This window comes from Solea solea, chromosome 17, assembly GCF_958295425.1.
Source record: "Solea solea chromosome 17, fSolSol10.1, whole genome shotgun sequence".
NCBI classification, from domain to species: Eukaryota; Metazoa; Chordata; class Actinopteri; order Pleuronectiformes; family Soleidae; genus Solea; species Solea solea.
In genome coordinates this window covers 22,415,256-22,438,044 of record NC_081150.1, presented here as the reverse complement: position 1 = coordinate 22,438,044, position 22,789 = coordinate 22,415,256, and the positions used below count along the sequence as shown (strand labels likewise).

The window sequence follows — 22,789 nt, the reverse complement described above, 5'->3', positions numbered from 1 at the left end:
AACAGGGCTGTTACTTGTTGACCATTGATGACAACAGTTTTATACCGTTGGAGTCTTCCTTCCCCAGAAGTCTCCAGTGGAGCCTCCAACCGTGGTGCATAGCAAGCACCGGTGACCTTAGCTTTGCGTATGGGGCACACAGAAGCTTTGTGGCCTGGCTGCTGGCAGTAATAACAAACAAAGCTCTTACCAGCTGCCAGATGTGCTGTGAATTGGTTGGTGTTACCCAGTCCAGAAGGACTCTCCCTCCTGGCGTGTCTGGGTGGTAGTGGCAGGAGTGCTGGTCTGGTCGCTGCACTCTGTCGTGTAGGTGGTCCTCCTCTGCGGGCGTTGAGGTATTGTAGACCCAGCTTGGCCACTGTGAGACCGTCTGCTGGCTCATGCTCCTTCACTCAGGTCCTCACCTCCGATGGTAGCACGCAGAGTAGCTGCTCCAGGATGATAGCCTCGCCAACCTCCTCCTTGGTGCGCTGCTCCGGCCGGATCCAGCGTCGGTACAGACCCTTGAGGCGGTGGTAGGTCTCTGTTGGGTTCTCTCCCGGCGGTACCATCGTCGACCGGAACTGCTGCCGATAGGTCTCCGGGCGATGTCAAACTTGGCTAGCAGTGCAGCCTTCAAGTCATGGTAGTAGTGGGCCCTCTCCTCATCCATGGCTGTGTAGGCCTCCAATGCCCTCCCTGAGAGCAGTGGAACGAGTCTACAGGCCCACTCAGTCTCTGGCCATTGCCACGTTTTGGCTATGCGTTCAAAGTGTAACAAGTAATTTTCAATGTCTTCACCTCTCTGATATGGTGGTATCTTGGGTTCCCCATACAGTCTCCACTCTGGCCTTTGCAGCTCACCTCTGTCGTGTGCATCAGAGAACCGAAGGGAAGGTACCTCTGACGGTGTCTCCAGGTGGCCACGCCGGGGAGCTGGTGTTGGCAGTTGAAGCCTGGGGCTGCTTGCTGTGACTGTACTTGGTGTTGCTGGGACCGGTAGGGATGGAGCAGGTGGTGGTCGCGGTGGAAGAGACATTCTCAGGCCTCGGATCTCTGCCAATAGATCCTCCTCTCTTCTGTCCTGTGCTGCCAGGAAGTGTCTCATCATGGTCAGTAACTCTGGCTCTAGTCCACCTGTTGCTGCTGCTTCGGCTGCAGATGCCGCTGGATGTTGCTGGAAACTGGCAAAGCAGTTGTGCAGAGCCGGATTAACGCAAAGGCAAACTAGGCAAGTGCCTAGGGCCCGATTGGCAGGGAGCCCAGACAGAGGGACAATCAAAACCTAAAAATGACATGGTCTGCGTTTCAAGACGATTTACGCTCCTCGTCCTGATGAAGCGACGCTGTCATGGCGTTCTGAGGACAGTCTGCTCCGAGCGACAGTCGCACTGGGGGCAGGCGGGCTGGAGAAGCCGCAGTGAGTGCACATGTCCGTGGTGAGGTCCGGGCGGGGGTTTGCTGTGAACCACCTTCGCCCCGAGCCCTTCCAAGCTGATCTAGAGTCGGTCGCGGCGCACCACCGGCGGAGGAAATTTCATGTCAAACTTATGTGTGACATGATGAAGTCGGCATCAATTCATGGAAAAAACTGTTGAAAAGTTGAAATATGGAGATTAAAGGTTTCTGCCCAACTGTAATCTCCAATACTTATTGACCTAAATGGATTTGTTAAAAGACTATACTTCTTTTTTTTTTAAACAACCTAAAACTGACTAAAACTTTTTTGAGTTTTCGTCGACTAAAATTGGACTAAAACTATAACATATAGAAATGACTGAAACGTGACTAAAACTAATAAACGTTTTAGTCCAAAAGACTAAAACTAAGACTAAATCTAGAATGGCTTCCAAAAACAACACTGCACAGTTCACTATCCAGAGAAACATCCAGACCAGTGGAGAAAACTGCTGAACAGTCCAGACCAGGAGCTGAGCTGCTGAGTGTTGAATACCAGAAAATGGAAGAGAGGTGATGCTTGTCCATGAAAATAAACCTCTTTACCACGACAGCACAGTTTCTCTTACTGCAAACTTTATTGGTCTTTGTATATTTGACTACTTATTAAACTATTCAATTTAATCAACACATTTAATTAAGATTTTCTGCAAAAATGCTTACAACATTTATCTTATTTGCTCTGTTTACATAGCAATGCTGACAATTGGTGATTTACTGGTACTACTGCCTTAACAATGACATTGCATTTAATAGAGCCTTGTAGTAACGTATAAATACGGTAATAAAAATCAAAAAATAGTCTGATAGACTGTTTAATATACGACACATGGCTTATGTTGGCATACAAAGAACCAACTCGTAACCAAAGACTACGCTATGTAAAATGTGAATTAACTTTTATTAGTAACTTTGGTAAGTTTCAGATTTCAATTCATAAATAACATCGATGGAGGGGGCCCCAAGAAATACAGTCTGCCTAGTATAGTCCATTTATTTAATCCGGCTCTGTTTGTATGCGTCTGTCTGTGCGCTCTATCAGCGTGTGTGTGGCGGCGTGTGTGTGTGTGCGTGTGTGTTGGAGTGTGTCCGTCTTTGCGCTCTACTAGCGAGTGTGTGTGCTCATTAGTTACGAGTCGCTCCGTCACAGATGTCAAGAATACATCTCATTTAACAGCCCAACATCAGAGACAGTAGTTGACCGTTGATTTTTATTGTGCCTTAAAATGGAGCAATAATCTGTGATGGAGCAAAAACCTCCTTTAACCACAAACACAAATGTTCTCCACATAACATGGAGTAGAACTAAACAGGTTCATTAAGGAGACAATCCTTTACTAGTCTCCCATAGAAAACTACGTCACCATAGTATCACGCAGGCTTGCTGTGATGACTCCGCCCACTTTGAGGAGGCGCTATGAAGTCATTGAAGATTGAATGACTTTATTCCTCCCCCAGGGGGGAAACACACATTCACAACAGCTCAGTTAAGAAATGAGAATAGAATAAAAATAGAATAAAAAAAATAAATAAAAAAAATAAAATAAATAAAATTAAATAAATAAATAAAAAAAAAAAAAAATACAATACAATAGGAAGAAAATTACAAAAATAAAAAGTAAAAAAGATAAAATTACACTCTAATATAGAATAAGTATCAGGGGTAAGTGAGTGGACATTTACGACGAGGAGTTAAATATCCGAACAGCAGTGGGGATGAAGGACTTTCGGTAGCGCTCCGTCCTACACTGAGGGTGCCTGCCGCTGAAGGAGCTGCCAAGCCCCTCCACAGTCAGGTGCAGTGGGTGAGGTGTGTTCTCCATGATGGAGGACAGTCTGTATAACATCCTCCTCTGTCCCACCTCCTCCACCGATTCCAGCGAGCGGCCCAGGACAGAGCCGGCCCTCCTGACCAGCCTGTTCAATTTCTTTCTGTCCCGGTCCGTGCTGCCCGCTCCCCAGCAAACCACAGCATAGTGGATGGCATAGGCCACCACAGAGTCGTAAAAAGTCCGGAGTAGAGGTCTGCACACTCCGAAGGACCTCAGTCTCCTCAGGAGGTGGAGGCGACTTTGACCCTTGTTGTACAGGGCGTCGATGTGAGTGGTCCAGTTCAGTTTATTATTGAGGTGAACACCCAGGTACTTAAAGTTATCCACCAGCTCAATGTCCGAGCCCTGGATGCTCACCGGTGGGTGTGGTGGGGTCTTTTTCCGGTAGTCGATCACCATCTCCCTCGTCTTTCCGGTGTTCAAGCACAAGAAGTTGCTCTCACACCAGTCCACGAAGTCCTTGATGACCGACCTGTACTCCAGCTCGTCCCCCTCAGACACGCAGCCAACAATGGCTGAGTCATCGGAGAACTTCTGGAGGTGACAGCTGCTGGAGTTGTAGGTGTAGTCTGAGGTGTAGAGGGAGAAGAGGAAGGGTGAGAGAACCGTCCCCTGAGGCGCCCCGATACTGCAGATGGCCACCTCAGACCTGCAGTCCTGCAGCCTCACATACTGTGGCCTGTTGGTGAGGTAGTCGGTGGTCCATGCAGCCAGCTGCGTCCCCACTCCTACGTCCTCCATCTTCCTCCGCAGCAGCGCCGGTCAGATGGTGTTGAAAGCGCTGGAGAAGTCAAAGAACATGACTCTCACAGCACTCCCGGCGACCTCCAGGTGAGTCAGCGCCTGGTGCTGCAGGTAGATGACGGCGTCATCCACACCTCTCCACACATCCCTTGTCCTGCTCTGCCCCATCTGCTCCTCCAGTTTCCTTAGCCTTCCTGATAGCCTGCTTGAGCTCCCGCTGGACTTCTTTCAGCTCCTCTCTGCTGCCTGAAGCAGAGAGGAACACCCTCTTCTTCTTGTTCAGCAGGACTTGAAGTTGAGGGGTCACCCATGGCTTGGTGTTGGCAAAGCACCACACCCTGCGGGTTGGTGCGACGTTCTCCTCACAGAATTTTATGTAATCTGTGAAACAGTCATTGAAGCCGTCGATGTTATCACCATCAGAGAAAGTCTCCCACATTGTTGTCTCGAAGCAGTCTCTCAACCTCTCTTTGGCTTCTTCATTCCACATCATTACAGTTCTTTTCTGTGTGGGCTGCCTCCTCACCACGGGTGTGTATTCAGGTCGCAGACGTATCAGGTTGTGATCAGAGCGGCCGAGTGGGGGGGGGGGGGGGGGGGTGTACGCACCCTTTATATTTGCATATAAGAGGTCCAGCGTCTTGTTCTCCCGGGTGTGGCACTTCACGTACTATGTGAACGTGGGGAAAAAGGGGGAAAGCGAGGCATGGTTGAAATCACCATTTATGAGCAGGAGAGAGTTTGGGTGTTCCGTTTGCAGTGCCGACACTGAGCTGTGCAGTCTCTCACACGCTGCGGCTGCATCGGCTGAGGGAGGGATGTAGACTGTATACACAATCACATGCGAGAACTCCCTCGGGATGTAATACGGGCGGATGCCCACCGCAACAAACTCAATGTCCTTTGTGCAAACTTGTTCTTTGATGGAGACGTGCGCGGGGTTGCACCATCTCTCGTTAATAAACACCGCCACTCCTCCGCCTCTCCTCTTCCCAGCCACATTCCCGCACGTACCATTTTAAACCCCTCCAGGGAAACGACAGAGTCCAGTGTCATCTCCCTCAGCCAGGTCTCCGTGAAGCACAGCAGGCTGCTCTCCCTGAAGTCCCTCTGGTGCCGGGTCAGCGCCGCAAGCTCGTCCGTTTTGTTCACGAGGGAGTGGACGTTTCCCATGATGATGGATGGAATAAAAGGACGGAACCTACGTTTCCTCTCCTGTTTCCTCCGACCTGCTCTGCAGCCCTGTCTCTTCCTCTTTAAAACCGTTGGAATCGTCCACTGAGCGTGTCTGCCGACGGAGTTCCCAAAGGTGCCGAGAAGAGCATTAAACAAAATGCAAAAGTAATAAAAGTGGTCTCATTGTGCGCGTGGTGACAGCAGGATTCGACCATTTTAAGGAAAAAGCGTGAAACACGCCAGAAAAAAATGAGAAAAAATGAGAAAAAGTAAGAAAGAAGGGAGAGCCGTTGTAAGCAGCAGCTACTCGGGCAGCGCCATTTTTTAATGGAAAACAACATGGCTGATACTAAACTGAGTCGATTCGATTAGAGTAAAGTTCAGATCAGAGCAGTTATTGAGAGGGGTCTGGCTGCAGACCTGCACTGTCAGGACCGGAAGTTGATTCGTAGCCTTTCAAAATAAAAGCGAGCATACCGGAAGCACGTATTCTTCGTTCCCAGTTCAACTGGATAAGGTGAAAAAACGCAGGAAAATGTCAAGATAAAAAACAAACAAAATATTATATATGAAAAAAAAGAAAATACAAAACATTATTATTTCTAGGGTTATTCTACAGATAATCAGTGCAAACTAGATGTACAGCTATTATGATCCCCTTAAAACACTATTAGCCTACTCAAAACATGCATTGTTTTATGCCAGTATTTAAATTTAATTTAATTTTATTTGTAAAAAGGACAGCTGTTAGTTAATCTGCACTCCAAATTCATTTTGAAATAATAAATCTCTGTAAATACACCTTTATTTATTTATATGTTTATTTCGGTCATGTCATTCAGATCAATCATCATCACACATCATCTTAGTGTAGTTCACACAACACACATAACCGAAAGGGAAAGCAGGAGAAGCAAAAGCTTATCTAGTCCCGCCCCCATTACCCACAGAATACATATTTTCATCATACAATACATCATTTCATCATACTGGGTTTTTTTTCAGTTTGACAAAACATGTTTCAGCAGCAGGTACCTTAATGGGTGATGGCATAATGCATCTACACTCCAACCTATTGCTGACTGTTCTTTGCTTCTATACCATTATTTATCATTGAAAATGGAGCCCCCTACACTGTTGGAGACATTTACATATTTATTTACTCATTTTTTTTATATAGGCATATCTTATGTGTGTTTGCAATTGTAACACCTCATAATTCATTTAAGAATTGCTTAATATTGTTTGTGCTATGTTCTTACCTTGTGCTGTCGGACTACATGGATTTGCCAATGGAGGGTGTGAGGGTGGATGATTTTAAATGAACTTAGCTTTGTGTATTCAAAGGGAATTACTGAATACCTAGTTACATGAGCCAGATAACCAATAACCTCTGTTACAAGAGAAAACAGTAGACACAAAACACACTTTCAAATGTCTTTTTATTTTATTTTTGATTTTTTGATGATTTTAATGATTAGTGTTTTAAGTGTTATAGCTCACACAAAGAAAACATACCAATCAAATGGTCGATTTTCTTTGTTTTTTTCTTAAAATTCCTGCTCTTTGTATTCACAGTACACCAAGTACCCTCTTTTGTCCATCATCTCTTCACAGAAGAGCCACATATCTTCGATGTGGTAAAACAAAAACTTAAAAGGCTCCAGAATCAATTCTTTGTCCTCCTCATTTGGATCCATGAAACCATGCAAAAAAAACGTCTTAGTTAGGGACCAATGACAAGTAAGTAAGTACACACTATAAATACTGTTTATACTCTCTTTCTGACACACATCAGCAACGTTCTAAAGTGTTCAACTTTTCACTTAACTTTTCATTTTCTGCTATTGATTTGGCTCACATAACTCACATACATTTTGACTTGCAGAGCAGAGAATCTGATTCTAAACTTTTCATTTTTGAAAGTGACTAAAACTGTGAGGTGAGGTGTTCTTCACTGCAACTTACATTCCCCTCATTTTCCTTTTCCCCTTTTCCCAGCCAAACCACAACCTGTCAGACGTTAGTAGCGTTGGCTCATACTTATGAGTACAAACACACAGACAAATACATTATGCTTACCTTTAAATAACATGCCACCTTTCCTATGTGCCTCTAAGCGGCTCTGCAGCTTGGACAATTTTGTTGGTTTCATTTTTAGGCACAGGGGGCAGTGAAATTGCTTGCAGCATGACGTGCAGCGTTCAACTTTGGGCGTAGTGCCGGTACTTAAGATTGAAATATGCATCTGTAAGAGACAAATAATGTCGTAATAAGTAAAACATAATTATATAAAAACTATATGATATAACTCAGTTTTCTTGGTCTTTGAGTAGGAAAATGGCACATTTAAGTGAGCACTATCGACACGATAACACAATAAAAACTACCCAAAGTCCAAAACCCAATTCTTTCAAATTAATATAACTTTATATAGTCAATATATAGTGTGCAACATAACGTTCTAGTGAATAAAGACTGTTTAGCTGTTTAGCCAACTGCAAAGTTGTTGTCACTTGACTTGAAAAATGCATGCTTTCGCTTTCATTTTGAATACGTGCTTCCGGTATGCTCGCTTTTATTTTGAAAGGCTTCGAATCAACTTCCGGTCCTGACAGCGCAGGAGACCTCACAGTGCAGGACTGCAACGAAGGGTCCTGACAGTGCAGGTCTGCAGCCAGACTGTCTTGGATTTGATCACATTCATCACATTTCCTTCAGATGAGACTTGAGAAAACTTTGGTCTGTGGTTTGTTTCCTGTTCAGCAGCAGAATCACTTCACAGACGTTCAGCAGCTTCATGACGATCATTTCCTGCTTTCACAAGGTAACGAAACTAAACTCATCTCATCACACGTGACTTTGAGTGGACGTGATGTTTTTACTGTGAAGCTCATGAATCTCACGTCACTGACTCTTGTTCAGTGACTGAGGTTTTTACACAGAATGAATTGACCCTGTAGTGACACTGAGAGGCTTAAATGTCTGGTGTAATACTGCAAACTTGTCTTATTATGGGATGTGAACATGTCCTGGTTCCTCTGAACGTGAAGAAGGCCCAACCCTTTAGAAGCAGCTCTGCTGACACAGTATAAACGCTGACATCTGCTGGTTGACATGTGATATTACACACTGGAATCACGTGGATGCTCAGAACCCACGAGCTGAACTTCTGTATGGTCTTAATTCACTGAGTGATGGTTTGACATCAAACATATTTAAATGTAACATCTATAAACACAAACTCTTGTTAACGACCAGATGTTGTTTGGAGCTCAAACGTCACCTGGTTGTAACAAAAGACTTTTCTACAAGTTCACTGTGTTTGTTTTTGTAGAGAGAGTCGTGTTCCTTTGTCACAGCTAAAGAATCAATCATGGAGTAAAAGTGACAGCTACAGTGAAAAGTGGAATTTCCTGTTCAATAATTCCTAAGATATGAACTCGTTTTCTTTTACTTTGACCTTTGTCTGAAAAGTGGATCCTCTCTCAGCTAACTTGGCTAGTGCTGCTAACTGCAAAACAATCACTTCCCTGTTACAGATCCATCATGTTCTTATGACTTAACTCCGCCTCCTCTGACTCACTCTGTCTCCATCAGCTGTTTAGTTTATTTCACATAGAAACAATATAAAAAAACACATAGATGATAACACATAAAAGTACATGTGACGTGCAGCAGAAACACGGATTGAAAAAGAAATGCAGTGAAAATGAAAAAGTTGATGTTTTTACTGTGAAGCTCATGAATCTCACGTCACTGATTCTGTTGTTCAGTGACTTAAATGTTTGTAAATCACTGGTTTAGAGGACATTTGTGCTTTTGGTTAAATTAAACGTTTATTCTCAATCGTCACAATTAACGACATCTCTTCAAAGTCCAGATGTTTAACATACATATGTATGTATCTATCTATTGGGCAGCTTCTTACCTGACCACCAGAGGGCGGGCTCTTCTGTTAAACCAGTGGACTCACCTGCAGTGAAGGGCTGTAAAGTATGATGCAAACAGCGTCTTGAGTGAGTTGTGAGTCGAGCTGTGACGTTCACGAACGAGTCAAATCTTTTTAACGGCTCTTTGAAATGAACCAGTAACTGAGTGACTGACAGTCCATTATTAGCATAAACCAATGGGCTGTGCCGATTGTTCAGTCAGCCAATGAGGGTCATGTCGGCCAATTCTGTAGTTAAAAAAAGTCTTCTTGCTGACCGGCCCACATTAGGTCAATGTGGTCCACCCATGTTAGCAGAACTTGTAATGAGCGAGTTTTATTCTCCCAGCAGGTGGCGCTCTGCTATGAATCAGATCAAGGACAGTGAAGAGGAAGCTCCGCCCCCTAAAACCACTCTGTGTGAGGAACATGAGGGTCAGAGGTGAGATGAGGATCTCATGGATCATGTGACCCGTCTCCATGTCACAGCTCAGTGTTTTATTTACACATCATGTGTTTGTAGGAGGATCCATCAACAGAGACCAGACTCTGCCAGACCTGGACCTGGACCCAGCTGTGTCTCCATGTCGAGTGACTGGTCCATGGATGAACCTTTGCACTTCAAACAAGAACAGAGGTCAGATGATGGAGGGTGGAGGTCTTCACAGGTCAACAACTCAAATGATCCACCATGTAGCACCAGAGACACCTAATATTTGAGAATTCAGACCCAGACCCATGCAGACCTAAGACATTCTGGACCCAAGTCCCAAACAGACCCGTCCCCATTTAATCTCAGATCTGGACCCATGAAAAAAAGAAATGTTGAATAATTGTGGAACAGTCCTGGCTCACATGCTTGGGTTTGGGTAAAGTGATCTGACTGAAGATGTGGAAGTCTTAAATGTGTTAATCAGTGTAGTGTTTGACACCATCTGGGTCACACTCAACCATTTCTGACACAAACCTGTTTTCCTTGTGTCTCCTGATACTGTAGATCATTAATGAGATCACTCACAGCAGATGTTGTATTACATGTCATGTCCTGTGTTTGTAGGACGATCCATCAACAGGGACCAGACTCTGCCAGTCCTGGACCTGGACCCAGCTGTATGTCCATGAAGAGTGACCAGTCTATAGATTGTCTTATTACCTTCAAGGATGGACAAAAACATGGTGAACTGATGTAAGAATTTCACACATAGTAACACACACTTACATGATCCTCCACCAGGGGGAGCCTGTAAAGTCCAAAACATGTTGAATCCAGAAAAACACTCTTCTTCTCTTTGGTGGACCAGTCTTGTTTTTCTGTCTCCACTAAACGTCTTCAGCCTGTCCTCGTCTCTGAATACGTTTCCAGCAGTAAATCTAGTCAGAGTCCATGATTGGCCAGGGACTCATGGACAAGCCTCTCTGATTGTGTCTTTGAGACTTCACACATAACAAACACTAGAGACTGTCCTTCAGGGACTTTTGTCTTCAACCTGTCAAACTCATGTCATGTGAACTTGGCTGAAGAAGAATCGTAGGTGCAGCACATTGAAAACCTGGTAGAAACAAATGATTGTTTAGTAAATGACACTGAATCTTTTCTCCTCAGAGTTGATCAGCAGAGGACAGAGGTTCTCAGTGGTCAGTCTGTCCAGCAGCATGGAGCAGACCTGGACTCCATATTTAAGGTGTGCAAATGTACAAACATGACACTACTGTTAATACTGAAGCAGAGTCCTGGGGCCTCATGTATAAACCGTGCGTACGCACAAAAAGACGGCGTACGCTTGCTTTCACGCACAGACGGCATGTATAAAAATGTACTTGGCGTGGAAGTTTGCGCATCGCAGCGCAAACTCTCGAGCCGCCGTGAGAATTTGCCGAGAGCTCCGCAAACTCTTGTCAGGTGGAGACGTTGCAATATTAAGCTCTGAAACTTATCACAGTGTTTGAAAATAATATTATTAATGTGTCTACAGTGACAAACATGAATTTTCTGTGACAAACAATACTGATACACCACGTACGTTTGAACATATGTGGATAACATCAGAGAGGACACTGAAGACGAAACTGATCCTGTGAGCGACATGAACTGCTGACATGAACACATGAACACACGTCAGTCTATAATGTTTTAAACTCAAAATAAAGTTACAGACTCATTTGTTGTAAGAAAACGGGACTTGAACGTTGAGTAGAACATTTTCTTTATCCCATTTTAATCCACACGATAACGAAATAACCACCGCTGCGCCTTTCATCGCAAGAGAAAGGCGCAGCATCCACAACACAATCAGTGACAGTAATGAATGGTTACATGGAGTAACTCCGTGAACTCTGTCTGCTTTTTTTGTGCGTAATGTGTGTAGATGATGACGTGTGACACTTATAGATTGTTGAAATAATCTGTAAATTCAGCTCACATGGATCAGTCATGTCTAAACATACATGTTACACCAGAAAAAAACATGTACAGGATCAACTATCAATGCACAGCCAGTTTTTTAAGCATCAATATTAATATGAGAGCAGTCGCTGTGACCCTGACATTTAGTTCCTTTGTGTTTATCACTAATTCTAAAAAAAAACTACCAAAATAATCTATTTTTACAGATTTATACATCATAAATTGACAAGTTGATCGTGCACTTTCCTTCTTTTTCTTTTATTTCCCTCTTTCTTTGCTGCCGCAGTTGTCCTTTTTCTTCAGGACAAAGGCGTTTTAGAGTCATCTGTATATTCATTTGTGGGTGGGCGTGGTGTGTTCCTCATTCATCTCCGCTCAGTTTCACCTTTGATGGGATGTATAAAGAGAAGGTGCGCAGGACTTGGCGTACGCACAGTTTTATAAATCTGAGATTTTCTTTGCGTACGTACTTTATACATTTGTACGCCGTCTTTTAGTATGAAAGCTGCGCACTCTTTTATACATGAGGCTCCTGGTCCTGACAGTCTGGATGCTGCTCTGTGGACCTGCAGGACTTCACTCTGTCACTGATCATCTGAGGTTAAACTTCACATGTTCTGTTCCAGCTGCTGGAGGAGAACATCATCTGCTTTGTGAAGAACGAGCTGAAGAAGATCCACAAGGTTCTGGATACAGATCACACAGAAGTCTCAGAGAGTCAGAGGGAGGATGAGGAGCAGAGGAGCAGCAGAGAGGCCTTTCTGAAGATCACAGAGGACTTCTTAAGGAGGATGAAGCAGGAGAAGCTAGCTGACAGTAAGAGGACATTTAATGTGAAAGGAAGAACATCTTATTTTCTCAATGATCCACTCACTGATTTATTTTCTTGTGTTCTGTCAGAAATCAGAGCTTCAGCTTGTCGACGGGAACTCAAATCAAACCTGAAAAAGAAGTTCCAGTGTTTGTTTGAGGGCGTGGCTAAAGCAGGAAACCCCACCCTTCTGAATGAGATCTTCACAGAGCTTTACATCACAGAGGGAGGGACTGGAGAGGTCAATGAAGAACATGAGGTCAGACAGATTGAAAGAGCTTCCTGGAAACCAGACAGACCAGAAACATCCATCAGACAAGAAGACATCTTTAAAGCCTCAGTTGGAAGAGGCGGACCAATCAGAAGAGTGATGACAAAGGGCGTGGCTGGCATTGGGAAAACAGTGTTAACACAGAAGTTCACTCTGGACTGGGCTGAAGACAAAAGCAACCAGGACGTACAGTTCATGTTTCCCTTCACCTTCAGAGAGCTGAATGTGCTGAAAGAGAAGAAGTTCAGTTTGGTGGAACTCATCCATCACTTCTTCACTGAAACCAAAGAAGCAGGAATCTGCAGGTTTGAAGACTTTAAGGTGGTCTTCATCTTTGATGGTCTGGACGAGTGTCGACTTCGTCTGGACTTCCACAACACTGAGATCCTGACTGACGTCACAGCGTCCACCTCAGTGGACGTGCTGCTGACAAACCTCATCAGGGGGAAACTGCTTCCCTCTGCTCGCCTCTGGATAACCACACGACCTGCAGCAGCCAATCAGATCCCTCCTGACTGTGTGGACATGGTGACAGAGGTCAGAGGGTTCACGGACCCACAGAAGGAGGACTACTTCAGGAAGAGGTTCAGATATGAGGAGAAGGCCAGGAGGATCATCTCCCACATCCAGACATCACGAAGCCTCCACATCATGTGCCACATCCCAGTCTTCTGCTGGATCACTGCAACAGTTCTGGAGAACATGCTGAAAACCAGAGATGGAGGAGAACTGCCCAAGACCCTGACTGAGATGTACATCCACTTCCTGGTGGTTCAGTCCAAAGTGAAGAGGGTCAAATATGATGGAGGAGCTGAGACAGATCCACACTGGAGTCCAGAGAACAGGAAGATGATTCAGTCTCTGGGGAAACTGGCTTTTGAGCAGCTGCAGAAAGGAAACCTGATCTTCTATGAATCAGACCTGAGAGAGTGTGGCATCGATATCACAGCAGCTTCAGTTTACTCAGGAGTCTTCACTCAGATCTTTAAAGAGGAGAGAGGCCTGTACCAGGACAAGGTCTTCTGCTTTGTCCATCTGAGTGTTCACGAGTTTCTGGCTGCTCTTCATGTTCATCTGACCTTCATCACCTCTGGAACAAATCTGTTGTCAGAACCAACAACGAGCCAGTGGTCCATACAACCAAACAAACCTGAACTGAATCATCTGCACCAGAGTGCTGTGGACGAGGCCTTACTGAGTCCAAATGGACACCTGGACTTGTCCCTCCGCTTCATCCTGGGTCTTTCACTGGAGACCAATCAGAAGCTCTTAAGAGGTCTACTGACACAAACAGGAAGTGGTTCACAGACCAATCAGAAAACAGTTGAGTACATCAAGAAGAAGATCAGTAAGAAACTGTCACCAGAGAGAAGCATCAACCTGTTCCACTGTCTGAATGAACTGAACCATCGTTCTCTTGTGGAGGAGATCCAAGAGTCCCTCACATCAGGACGCCTGTCCACAAAGACACTGTCTCCTGCTCAGTGGTCAGCTCTGGTCTTCATCTTACTGTCACCAGGAAAAGATCTGGAAGAGTTTGACCTGAAGAAATACTCTGCTTCAGAGGAGGCTCTTCTGAAGCTGCTGCCGGTGGTCAAAGCCTCCAACAAAGCTCTGTACGTGGATCAGTATATAAATATTAATAAGACATATTCTAAAGAGCACAAGACTAACATGTTTAACCTTTTGTTCATCACTGTTTTCTACCTCAGACTGAGTGGCTGTAAACTCTCAGAGAGAAGCTGTGAAGCTCTGTCCTCAGTCCTCAGCTCTGTGTCCTCTAGTCTGAGACACATGGACCTGAGTAACAACGACCTGCAGGATCCAGGAGTGAAGCTGCTGTGTGATGGACTGAAGAGTCCTCACTGTTCTCTGGAGACTCTCAGGTTGGTGCTCAGCTGATTTATATGGACAATTCTACTCTGATTATTATTATTTTTTTTTTTATATAATTTATTTTTTATTGACATTCAGAAACAGACATTCACATCCGGCAAAACATACATGCATACATCTCACATCTGTTGTCTGCTCTAAATGCCTAGACAAAAAAAAACAAACAATGAAAAAAGGAAAAACACACATTAGCAAATATGTACAAGTTAGATATCCACAGTTCCTCCAGCAGACAGGGGAATTATCATCATAGTGAGACTTCTGAGAAGGTGTAATAAAGTACCTAATCAAGCGTTTCCATCCAAATTCCCTCCACTTCTGTGAGCTGGTACATCTCCATTGATACCTCCAAATTGTTGTCCATTCTTCCTCCGATATATTTATCCCTCCTTCCTTCTCCCATTTTATTTTAATATATGAAGTAGAGTGAGATTTCACATTAGACAGACCCTTATATAAGCATGACACAGTTTTAATAATAGCTTCCGAATCGTAGGCTTTTGTAAATAATTGAATTAGACATGTGTTTATCTTTGTTAGATTTTTCATCTTTGTATTGACGTAATGCCGTAACTGCAGGTATCTATAAAAGTCTTGTTTTTCTAAAACATGTGTCCTTTTAAGCGTTTCAAAACTGAGTAACTTTCCATCTTTAATTACTCTACATAAGGCTGTTATACCGTTAGCTATCCAGTCCTTAAATCTAGAATCCAATTTATTAGGTCTAAAATCCCAATCATAAGCACACCATTTAAGAGCCAAAATATCATTTTCAAGTTTATGTTCTTTTATAATAATTTTCCATACTTTAAGGGTCCACGCCACCCATGGATTATCAATGTTATTTATGTGGGTTTGCAAGTTATTATCAGCTAAAATTGCCTGTATGGGGATGGAGGGCATTTTTTCCTCAATGCTTTTCCATTTTGCCATGTCAAGGGGTAGCTACTTTTGATTTCTCTTGGTGGGCAGTAGTTATATGAGAGTATTTGGGTTTTACTCATGTTGATTTTGTACCCAGATAATTGGCCATATTGTTCAAATGCTTGCATCAATTTAGGCAGAGAGTGAGTTGGTTGCGCAAGGTATATCAAAATATCGTCTGCATAACAGGCCAATTTATATTCCGTCCCTTTAATAATGATTCCCCTAATATCTTCTCTTTGTCTGGAAGCTAGTGGTTTCAAATATAATGCGAAGAGTAGTGGTGACCATGCACAGCCCTGTCTGGTGCCCCTTTCTAGGGTAAAACTATTTGACAATATCCATTGACCTTGACCCTGGCAGTAGGTTTGTCATATAGTGCCTGTATGGTTTTAATAATTGTATCGTGGAAGCCAATTCTATGCAACACTCTGTAGAGAAAAATCCAGTTAACCGAATCAAAGGCCTTTTCAGCATCTACGCTCATCAAAATTGCTTCAGTTTGATTTCTTTGTATATGATCCATAATATGTAGTGTCTTTGGTATATTGTCTTGTGTTTGGCGTTGGTGTATGAAACCTGTCTGATCATTATGTATCAGTGTCGGCAGGAATTCTTCTAATCGTTTGGCCATAACAGAAGTAAATAATTTATAGTCCACATTAAGAACAGAGATTGGCCTAAAAGAGCCACACTCCACTTTATCCTTGCCTTCTTTTGGTATGGCTGAAATTATTGCCTCCTTCCAGCTGGGTGGCGTTTGCACATTTTTTAAAGCCCAATTCAGAGTAGGAAGTAAAACAGGTATTAGTTCTTTTTTAAATTCCTTGTACAACTCTGCCGTGTAGCCATCAGATCCTGGTGGCTTTTTGGCATCTTATTTATGTTTTCCTTCTAGTACCTTTAGCTTGTTTTTTAAATCCTCTAACTTTTTATTCCTATTTTTTTTCTTAAATGACGATATTGCTATAATTTTCCCTCTCAGAACAGCCTTCAGAGTATCCCATAACATGAGAGGTGAAACCTCTCCAGTATCATTGAATTCTAAGAAGAGACAAATTTCTGATTTAATTTGTGCCTTAAAAGACAGATCAGTGTCTTTGTGTGTTAAAAAAAGCGCTATAAAAATACGATGTATTATTATTATTATTATTATTTTATTATAAGTATACTGGTGCATGGTCACTTAGATCTATTGTCCCGATTCCACAAGTATGTATTTTATCTTTATCCTTCCCAAATGTTATGAAATAATCTATTCTTGTATAGAGAGAGTGAGAAGCAGAGTAGTAAGTGTAATCCCTTCTGTTAGGGAAAAAATCTCGCCATATATCAATCAAGCCCACCTCCTCAAATAGTGTGTTTACTTTCTTATAGAAGGACTTCCTATCCTGGGTTTTTCCACAAGATGAGTCCAACTTTGGCTGCAGATGTATATTTAGATCCCCTCCACAGATCAAGAGGCCTTCTGTTTCACTTACCATGATATTGGTTATTTTTTGGAAGAAACTAATGTCACTCCCTGGGGGTGCATAGACATTCACTAAGGTAATTGGATTCCCATCTATCTTACCCCTTACTTAACATAAACGTACCCTCTTTATCACCCATTTGGAATACTTTTTCAAAATGTAGCTTGTTTGAAATGAGAATAGCAACTCCTCTTCTATGCCCTGATTTGTATGAAGAAAAAAACAGATTTGTAAAGGCCCTTTTCTTTAGCTTTATATGCTCCTTGTCTGTCAAATGGGTCTCTTGTAAATAAACCACATGGGCTTGTTCTGTTCTCACTTTAGATAGGATTTTACTACGTTTAACTGGATTCAACAGCCCATTGACATTAAAGGAAATGAATTTTAATTTGTCACTAGCCGTACTTATTTACTTGTAAGTGTACCAACAAACTTAACAAGATGAACATTGAAAGATCTGCTCCCTGAACAAATAACAACACCAAACATAAGCAAGAAATAGAAAAAAGGACAAACAAAAAGAGTGATCCCAAGGCTGGGGTCTCTAAGAAAAGACCCTGGCCTGAGCTAGATAAAATATCTAGCTGTGAGGGAAAGCCTCTCCCACCTGTGGGCTGAGGGCCCCCACCATGGCGCTCTAAAAAAGAAAAGAAAAGGTCTCTGTTCATTCCACAGAAAATGTGTCCTTATACAGCAACCCTCGCCTGTATATATATTCTCATCATGTGGTGAATATAGCACGTTCTGTTTAGCTTTCCAACTCTTCAAAAATCAGTCAAAGCTTATACTTCTTCTGGAGAGGATGGGGACTGCCTTCTGAAAGCTTGCAGTTTCTCCTTGATACCCTTCTCTCGCTCCTCACCTGTCCCTGATTATTTTTTTAATTACATATGTGAATAGATTTTCTTGAACTCCTCCTCAGAATGAGTGGCTGTAACCTCTCAGAGAGAAGCTGTGAAGCTCTGTCCTCATTCCTCAGCTCTGTGTCCTCTAGTCTGAGACACGTGGACCTGAGTAACAACGACTTGCAGGATCCAGGAGTGAAGCTGCTGTGTGATGGACTGAAGAGTCCTCACTGTTCTCTGGAGACTCTCAGGTCAGAACTCTGACTCAGACTCTTTGCTTCTTTAGGTTCTTGTTGATGAAGATGTTTTTTCTGAATCACTGAGTTCATCATATCTTCTTAACTCCAGTCTGTCAGGTTGTCTGGTCTCAGAGGAAGGATGTTCTTCTCTGACCTCAGCTCTAAACTCCAAACCCCCCCATCTGAGAGAACTGGACCTGAGCTACAATCATCCAGGAGACTCACGAGAGAAACTGCTGTCTGCTGGACTGAAGAGTCCTCACTGGAGACTGGACACTCTCAGGTATTCTCCTCTTCCTCCTCCTCTTCCTCTTCATGTTCATCAGCAGTATTCAAACTTGTCAGCAGGTTCAGGTTGAAGATGTCCTGTTATTATGTTTTCTTCTGTCAGTGAGTATAACCAAACATTAGTGACACTTTTTAAACACCTCGTGAGAACGAGTGAATGTCACGTAGTTCAGCCTGAGAAACGACCAGAACCATGAACTTGACAGATCATCTGTACAGAGTAGCAGCATCATGTGAGAAGTCCTGGTACTGGGTACAGAACAGTCCTGGTCCACTTCAAACAGTCTACGGTCAAACTAAAGTAAAGATGTCTTTATTCTGTGGTGTTTGTAGTGAGTTGTGTACGAGATGTTCGTCATCTAACAGCTACAATCAAGTTGTTCTTCATTCTTCATTCAACGGTGAAAACACACCAGTTTTGGAAGGCAAGTTTTGGTAACAGCGACGAGCCTCCTCCTCCGCAGCTGCATAAGTAGCCATGTGTTTCCACTGTGACGCGCAGCTGAAAAAACCACAAAAGCACTGGAAACTAGGTATCGATTCAAGCAAGCGATCAAACAAGCGATCAAACAACCGTAATTCAAATACAAAGTTTATGGTTTTTAGACCCACAATACTGCGATTTGAAACACTGTAAAAAATACAAATGAAATCCCTCTATTTTATCTATTTTCTTTGTTTACTTGGTTTGTGCTGGGCCAACTTGTTGCTGGTTTACTCGTGGTGGGTTTCAAATGTATGAACAGAAGTTGTCTTCTGTGTTGTCCACGTGGTGGCGCTGTTGAATAAATGCGTAGCCTCCTGAAACTGTGGTCTCTGGTTCTGCAGACACCGGCCGTTTCTCAATATCCATACTTGTGCGTACTTGTGCGTACTTGCGTACTCCGGTACTGTTCAAGTGCTGTTCCAATTCTCAAGTAAGCGAACAGCGAGGACCCGGAAGTATTCTCGCTCCGCCCGTTTTTACCAGGTATGCATCAGAGGTGACTTGAGCGTACTTGGGATGGCCATGTATCCCAGAATACTGAAGTATATGAACTAAGAAGAACACATTAACACAGCTAAAGTTTAATACTTAAATGTATTGATGATTGACATTAATAAGTTAACATGAGACAAGAGGGTCTCTTGGACACATGACAAGTCAGACCATACGTTTTACAATAGGCATCCTGTATAGGACAGGAAACTTGAGGGTCTGTTTTGAATATGGTTAGTTAGGAAATATAGATGTCTCTTGTTGATATTGTCCAATTTAAAGATCATGGGACAGTATGGTATATCCGGACCCAACTTGTTTTTCAAGTTGTTGCATTATGGAAACAGGAGAAAGGCGGGGGTCGAAACATGTGATGCCTGCAAATAAGAACGCTAGAAAATCTATATAAGGTTAGTTTTGCTTTTCTGAGGCAGAATTGTTCTGAGATTCGGCAAGAACACATTCTCCCGAGCTGCTGCAGAGCTTGGTTCTGACGCCTGACTTGTGACTAAATAAAATCCCTTTGTTCGGTACAAGTCCTGTGTCAGTGGGGTCTTTTCCTGCATCATCAACTCATCACCTATCGTTCATAAGAAGAAGGAAGCCTGACAAAAACGACATTACATTTGGGCGGAGCATAGCAGCAGATAATAGAAATATAAATCTGAAATAAATATTTTTCTTTGTCCCGGAACAAAGTTTTAACATCATTTGAGGCGAGAAATGAGTCATTTAGAAATCAAACATGTGGTTTGTGTATGAAGATATGACGTATTTATAGTTTGGCAGCGACGTTTGTCGGAGGTGATAAGCTCCGCCTCTGCGGACGCTCGGCGCTCACTGTGCCCGGCACAGAGCAGCGTGACCTCGGCCTGTCCTGATGAAATGATCCGCTGGCTCAGACGTCGCTGACATTAGATGCTCGGTGTGATCCATAGATTTGTTGTTGACGTGTTATTTTGTTTTTAATGGAAACGTTTTGACCTGACAGTTTAAAAGTTTGTATATTGTTAATGTTTTTTTTATTTTAACTTTGAATGTTAGATTTATATCAAAGTCGCACGGTCATTGTATCTGTATTTAAATATAATATGTAAATGTTAGATATGTAGAGTAGTATATATTTGTACAAGTCATATATATATATATATATATATATATATACTACTCTACAATGCTGTAATATATCTATTTTCCACATTGTATAATTTGTATTGTATATTTTAATAGAAATAAATTAATAAATGAAGTTAAATATTTAAAATGTAAAAATAATAACAACATATATATGCATTTATTAAAAGTATTTCATATGTTCATTTATCAACACCGTAGGTGGCGCTAATGAGGCTGCAGCACTGCAGCACTACAGCAGAACTACAGCAGAACAATACATACATACTTGCATACTTGAGTATTGAGAAACAACCACATACTTGTGTACTCCCGTACTTGGCAAGTATATACTCCCAGCGTACTTCTCAAGTATATAATTCCCAAGTAAGCAAGTACATACTTGCTTACTTGAGTATTGAGAAACAGCCACCGTCTTCTCTTTGAAACACACCTGTCCTTGTAGTTCATCATTGTGTCCACCAGAGTGCGTCATTAAGACAACAGTTTGGACTCATGTTGGACAGAAACTCATTCAGACTGTTTCTTCCTCCAGGATGGACCATGCTGGAGAGCAGAGGTTAAAACCTGGTGTCAGGAAGTGTAAGTATGGATTTACAGGAAATAACAACATATCAGCTGATCATCAATAAACTGCAGCTGTGTCTCGTTGTCTTCATCAGATTCATGTGAACTGGAACTGGACACAAACACAATGAACAGAAAACTCAAACTGTCTGACGACAACAGGAAAGTGACCCGTGTGACAGAAGATCAGTCGTATCCTGATCATCCAGACAGATTTAAGTTCTGGTCTCAGCTGCTGTGTAGACCTGGTCTGACTGGTCGCTGTTACTGGGAGGTCGAGTGGAGAGGAAGAGTTCATATATCACTGAGTTACAGAGGAATCAAGAGGAAAGGCAACAGTTCTGACTGTGTGTTTGGACGTAATGATCGGTCCTGGAGTCTGTTCTGCTCTGATGTTCATGGTAACTTTGTCCTTCACTGTAGGACACGAACACCCATCATGTCCTGTGTCTCTCACAGAGTATCAGTGTATGTGGACTGTCCTGCTGGGACTCTGTCCTTCTACAGTGTCTCCTCTGACTCACTGATCCACCTCCACACCTTCAGGACCACATTCACTGAACCGGTTTATCCTGGGTTCTGGGTCTGGCCTGGTTCCTCAGTGTCTCTGTGTCCTCTGTAGGACATGAAGAGACAGCAGCTTCAGTGGTGGACGAGGTCAAAGCTCGTCTCAGTCATTCTTTGTTGAAACCATCAATAAATAAAGACTTAAAAAATCAACATGTCTGTCATTAACTGAGCCGCCGTCCTGCGCTGTGAGCGCCCCCTGCTGCTGAGAACCAGCCTGAAACACACAGGTTCACACACACTGAGATAAAAATAACAAAAAGTGAATGTTTGAAAGTGAAATTAAAAGATACAGAAAGTAAAATCAATTACAAATGAATAAATGCTTTGTATAAAATAAAAAGAAAGAAGTCAAAATAATATAAAATAAAATTCAAGGTTTTCAATCCAATAGAAAACAAAGTAAATAAAGATGTTAAGAGTTTGACTCTGTCTGAAGAACATCATCTTCTCACTGACGAGCCTTTCTGTCCCAGCATGCACTGCTTCTCCTCCTCCTCCTCTTCATGCTGCCTGACAACAGCGCCCCCTGCTGCGTGTGAGCAGAACAACACTCAGAGTTACACACACACACACACACACATGGAAAATGAAACACACATGAGCAGATTATGCCATGAATGAGGAAGTGTGGTTTCTGCTGTGATGCAGGTGAAACTGAGTGTGCGTGACCTCAGGATGACCTCTGTCCTCCTGCTGCTCTGTGAACGACAGCGAAGAACGTGTCCACAGTGACAGGAAACTCATGACACTCAGAGGGTTTTTGCACTTTCCAAACATCATCAGTGTCTGTGGTTTCTGTTTCTGTGGCTTAATGAAGAATGACATTTTCAACATCAATAAAAACCACATCATATCACTTTAATCTACTTTGTTGTGTTGATGACGAGGTACTGACACCTAATACAATCTATGTCAGATTAAGTCTACGCTCTTTTAGGTCATAGATTAACAGCTCCATCCACTCACTCTCCCACACCAAAGCCCATAGAGAAAACCAGTGATTTTAGCTGCAGGGACACAGGAGCTGCTGGTCCTCTGCTGCCTCGTGTGGTCACTTTGTGTCACTGACGTCAATCTGAACAAAGGATTTCAAACACTGAAGTGACAAAATAAGACATTTGAACTTAGTGATGGAGGCAGCAGTGTGTGTGTGTGTGTGCGTGAGTGTGTGTGTGTGTGTGTTTGTGTGTGTGTGAGTGTGTGTGTGTGTGTGTGTGTGCGTGTGTGTGTGTGTGTGAGAGAGTGTGTGTGTGTGTGTGTGTGTTCGCT

At 42.9% G+C, this 22,789-nt stretch overlaps 1 protein-coding gene across 1 annotated transcript; it reads left to right on the top strand.

Annotated features, from left to right (window-relative positions):
• The first annotated feature begins 9,648 nt into the window (after positions 1–9,648).
• Positions 9,649–21,670, top strand: LOC131443505 (NLR family CARD domain-containing protein 3-like). Its single transcript, XM_058613191.1, has 9 exons — positions 9,649–9,757; positions 10,178–10,306; positions 10,724–10,802; positions 12,151–12,340; positions 12,425–14,222; positions 14,319–14,492; positions 18,092–18,265; positions 20,919–20,965; positions 21,046–21,670. The coding sequence occupies exons 1-9, from the start codon at positions 9,705–9,707 to the stop codon at positions 21,570–21,572; spliced, it is 3,171 nt and encodes a 1,056-aa protein (XP_058469174.1). The 5' UTR covers positions 9,649–9,704; the 3' UTR covers positions 21,573–21,670.
• Positions 21,671–22,789: the final 1,119 nt, after the last annotated feature.

Coding starts and splice junctions, on each gene's coding strand:
- LOC131443505 (XM_058613191.1), top strand. CDS start 9,705: ATGTCGAGTGACTGGTCCATGGATGAACCTTTGCACTTCAAACAAGAA. Junction 10,803..12,150: donor ACCTGGACTCCATATTTAAG/GTGTGCAAATGT, acceptor GTTCTGTTCCAG/CTGCTGGAGGAGAACATCAT. Junction 14,493..18,091: donor TGTTCTCTGGAGACTCTCAG/GTTGGTGCTCAG, acceptor TCTTAACTCCAG/TCTGTCAGGTTGTCTGGTCT.